This window comes from Sinocyclocheilus anshuiensis, unplaced genomic scaffold, assembly GCF_001515605.1.
Source record: "Sinocyclocheilus anshuiensis isolate Anshui unplaced genomic scaffold, SAMN03320099.WGS_v1.1 scaffold1866, whole genome shotgun sequence".
In the NCBI taxonomy this organism is placed as follows: domain Eukaryota; kingdom Metazoa; phylum Chordata; class Actinopteri; order Cypriniformes; family Cyprinidae; genus Sinocyclocheilus; species Sinocyclocheilus anshuiensis.
The window spans coordinates 130,930-135,068 of record NW_015547732.1 but is presented as its reverse complement, the minus strand read 5'-3'; the positions used below and the strand labels follow the sequence as shown (position 1 = coordinate 135,068).

At 38.7% G+C, this 4,139-nt stretch overlaps 1 protein-coding gene across 1 annotated transcript in view; it reads right to left on the bottom strand.

The window, feature by feature from the left end:
• The window catches only part of LOC107704347 (heat shock protein HSP 90-alpha 1-like), a 26,902-nt gene that overhangs the window by 12,223 nt on the left and 10,540 nt on the right, over nucleotides 1-4,139 (bottom strand). Inside the window, exons 2-3 of the mRNA XM_016507247.1 lie at nucleotides 623-775; nucleotides 172-538 (exon numbers count right to left, since the gene is read on the bottom strand). Coding sequence (XP_016362733.1) covers nucleotides 172-538; nucleotides 623-775 — 520 coding nt within the window. The remainder of the gene's footprint in view (nucleotides 1-171; nucleotides 539-622; nucleotides 776-4,139) is intronic.

Here is a 4,139-nt window from a genome sequence, read left to right as displayed (position 1 = left end):
TTTGTGTTCCGAAGATGAACGAAGGTCTTACGGGTTTGAAACGACATGAGGGTGAGTAATTAATGACAGAATTTGAATTTTTGGGTGAACTATCCCTTTAACCTTCAGCCACAGCTTACAGTATTTCAGCGGCCGTCTGTCAAATCATTCACAAGATCAAACGACACTCACAGCTGTCCACTTTAACGGTGAACGATCCTCCTGCAGACGACTCCCAGATGTACTGCTCATCATCGTTGTGTTTGGTGATCACCGTGACTTTCTCGGCCACTAGGTAGGCGGAATAGAAACCCACTCCAAACTGGCCGATCATAGAAATGTCCGCTCCGGCCTGCAGGGCCTCCATGAAGGCCTTGGTGCCGGATTTGGCGATGGTGTCCAGGTTGTTGATGAGGTCTGCTTTGGTCATGCCGATGCCGGTGTCGATGATTGTGAGCGTGCGCTCTTTCTGATCGGGGATGAGTTCAATCTTCAGGTCCTTGCATGAGTCGAGTTTGCTTGGGTCTGTCAAGCTCTCATATCTGATCTTGTCCAATGCCTGTTTTGAAGATATGCATTGTGTTATTGTGAATTTTTGGAACAAATGCTGGAACATAAATGGAGAATGCACTGATTGACTTACATCTGAAGAGTTGGAGATGAGCTCCCTGAGGAAGATCTCTTTGTTGGAATAAAAGGTGTTGATGATCAGAGACATCAGCTGAGCGATCTCAGCCTGAAAGGCAAAGGTCTCTGCTTCCTCTTCCATCATGGGCTGTGTGGCGTTCTCGGGCATCTGCATAAAAGATTAATAATAAGGATTATAAATAAGGATTCTGGAATATAAAGCATATATATATATATGTGTGACCCTGCAGCACAAAAGCAGTGTTAAGTCGCTGGGGTATATTTGTAGCAATAGCCAACAATACATTGTATGGGTCAAAATTATAAATGGCTTGGTGCCGGATTTGGCGATTGTGCCCAGGTTGTTGATGAGGTCTGCTTTGGTCATGCCGATGCCGGTGTCGATGATTGTGAGCGTGCGCTCTTGTTTGTTGGGAATGATTTCGATTTTGAGGTCTTTTCCTGAGTCCAGCTTGCTCGGGTCTGTGAGGCTCTCATAGCGGATTTGATCCAAAGCCTGATGGGAAGTAAGAGCATTTTATTTAGTTTTACAGCTCCATTTGATCATTTAAGCAGCTTTAATAAGACAATGAAATAGTGCTGGGCGGTATACCGGTTCATACCGAATACCGATGTTTATTTTTGCTATGATATGAATTTTTAAAATAACGCTATAAAAAAGTGTGATATGTCGCTTAAACAAGGTTCGGAACGCGACACTGTTTGAAAGGGGTCCCTTTTCACTGTTGCACTGTGGTGAGGGAACAGCTGTATGTGTTACTAAGCGTGAAAGCTCCGAAACTGAATCTGTAGGACTAATAGAACGTGATGACACAGAAGAACTCATCCACAATATCCACATTGACCGCCACAAATATCCACCGCCCCCTGCCATCAGCTCCCACACACACGAGCACGACTTTAGCACTAGATTTAGCAACTTTCAGATCCTTTTAGTGGCTTTTTTCCATAGAATATTCATACTGACAAACCTAGTGACTTTTTTGGATAAACCTTAGCTATGGTTCAGTTGGAAGATTTCGCCAGTGCTGTCCCGCGAACGCGAGGTCTGACTTTCCCGAAGTGTCGCCTCTCTCGGCGTCTCTATCAGACGATGTCGCGATTATAAATGAGAGTGACTCCTGGTTAACATGTATTAAAAGGGGTCGTGTTTAGTCACTATTTAGTGTGGTATTTTTTGACAATATTCACTCATCATGACAGTAAAATAGGGCATTCTAAGTCAATATACTGCAGTATTTCCTCTCAATCAGTAGAAAATATGGTTAACACCTGGTCATGCATGAAAAAAAAAAATACCGTCATGTACCGTGAAACCGGTATAATTTTGAAAAATACCGTGATATAAATTTTTGGTCATACCACCCAGCACTACAATGAAAATGTAATGTGCATCTTTGTATTTTTTAATTCTATTACTAACTGTTTATGTGAAAAAGTTGAAGGCTGCATGCTATTTTTTTTTATATATGATTTAATTATCATTATTTTTTGCATTAAAATTTTATAAAGCACTGTTATATTTCTTGTAATGTGCATCTTTGTTTTTATTTTATTACTGATTAATCAGTCAGTAATAAAATTAACAATAATCAATTTTAAAAAAATTATTAAATAAATGTTCTATATTTTAGTTCAATAATATGTATTTACTATTTTTAGGAGATCGTTCGGTCCTAAATACTATTTTGCAATAATTATGGTCCATTAATGGACACTTAAAATATTTTTTTCTAATATTTCTATTAGCCTACTTATATTACAATTAGTGTAGTAGGCCTATGTAAGATTAAAATAGAGAAAATGGTTTTAAATTCCAAAGCAAAGAAGCAAATTGGATGCTCGGAAAAAAAAAAGTTTTATTTGTAATGACATGGTTTGCTCTTTAATAAATATGCATGTATCTACTAGTCTGGTTTCTCAAAAGAGTATTGCAGCTCATACCTGCTTACTTATTTTTAAGTTTTGCATTTGAATAAATATTTAGACACTAGGTTTTTTTTTTAAATGTGAAATTAAAAAAGTTAATAAACTACATTCCTTTTTAATTTTCAATGATACTCGTATAAGTACACACAAGTGAATATTAATGAAAACAAGCAAATACTGAATTTAATTTGACTTGAAAGTTTAAAACGGTACCAAAAAACTGCATTCAACAGAAGATTTGTATCCCCTAATACAGTATATACATGTGTATTGACACTGAATCGAGATCAAAATCCTATACTATACTGTATAACCTTCCTAAGCCATTTAAGGAATCATAACATGGTTTAATTCAAATGCAAAAGGGTATTGCATTAATTCTATTAATATAACTTATTTGACTCCCACGCAATGCACCAGTGCATTCTGTTACACCTTAAGCTTTAATAATAGCAACAACATCTATAAAATCACATATTTATAATGCACTCCGTGCATGTGTAATAATTCCTCGCATGTGTTCATAAGCACATTTATCTTAAAGGTACAGGAGCCTCGTTTAATCTGATGGAAATCCTCTGAGGTAACAACTCCAAATGGTCTGATGACTGCAATCTGCCGATTTAAACATGCTGACTGATGTTAAAACTCATTTGAAATTGAGATAGGAAATTAAAAGTAGCGCAGCAGCATCGCAACTGTTAAAAGAGTGTTGACGAATGAATGAAGCGCGAATAAACGTCGCATATGCAGGCGAAAAGAGTCAAATGATGGCGAATTGGGATGTTATTCAGATTCTGTATTCTTACATTGAATGGTTTGTTAGAGTGAGTTAGATTAAGCGGTTCTCCGTAAGGCTTGTAGAGTTTTCTCCTCAGCTGTCACTGAGCTCTGGGAGATCCGTAACGTACGTCAGCGGCGCTTATTTACGAGTGCGGACGCTCCAGAAAGATCTTCTCAACGCTTTCCAACGGACGCAGGGGGAGGGGCTTGACTGTCAATCATCCCCGCCCGCCTCCGTTTACAACTGTTAAAGGGGCGGGGCCAAGAATGAGATTAAAGGGGTCATATGATGCGATTTCAATTTTTCCTTTCTCTTTGGAGTGTTACAAGCTCTTGGTGCATAAAGAAGATCTGTAAAGTTGCAAAGACTAAAGTCTCAAATCCAAAGAGATATTCTTTATAAAAGTTAAGAGTCAGCCACACCTACCTAAAACGGCTCGTTCTAACACGCCCCCACATGTCTACGTCACGATGTGGGAAGATTTGCATAACGCCGCCCAAATGTTCACGCAAAGAAAGAAGGCGTAACTTTTATTCTCACTGTAGTATTGTTGTTGCCGTTGCCGCCATGTCGTGAAGAGCTGTGTGTTTAGTTGTGAAAGTGAAACTACTTTGTTTGTTCTTCCAAAAGTGGACACGACTAGAAATCAGTGGTTAAGTTGTATTTACAACACTGTTCCAGAACAGTTTAACCCAAATATTCAGATGTGTGCAGCGCATTTTATGGAGGACTGTTTCCTGATCCTGGTAGAGTAGACTACGGCTGTTCTGACTCGCAGAATGTAAGTAAGTCTTTTATA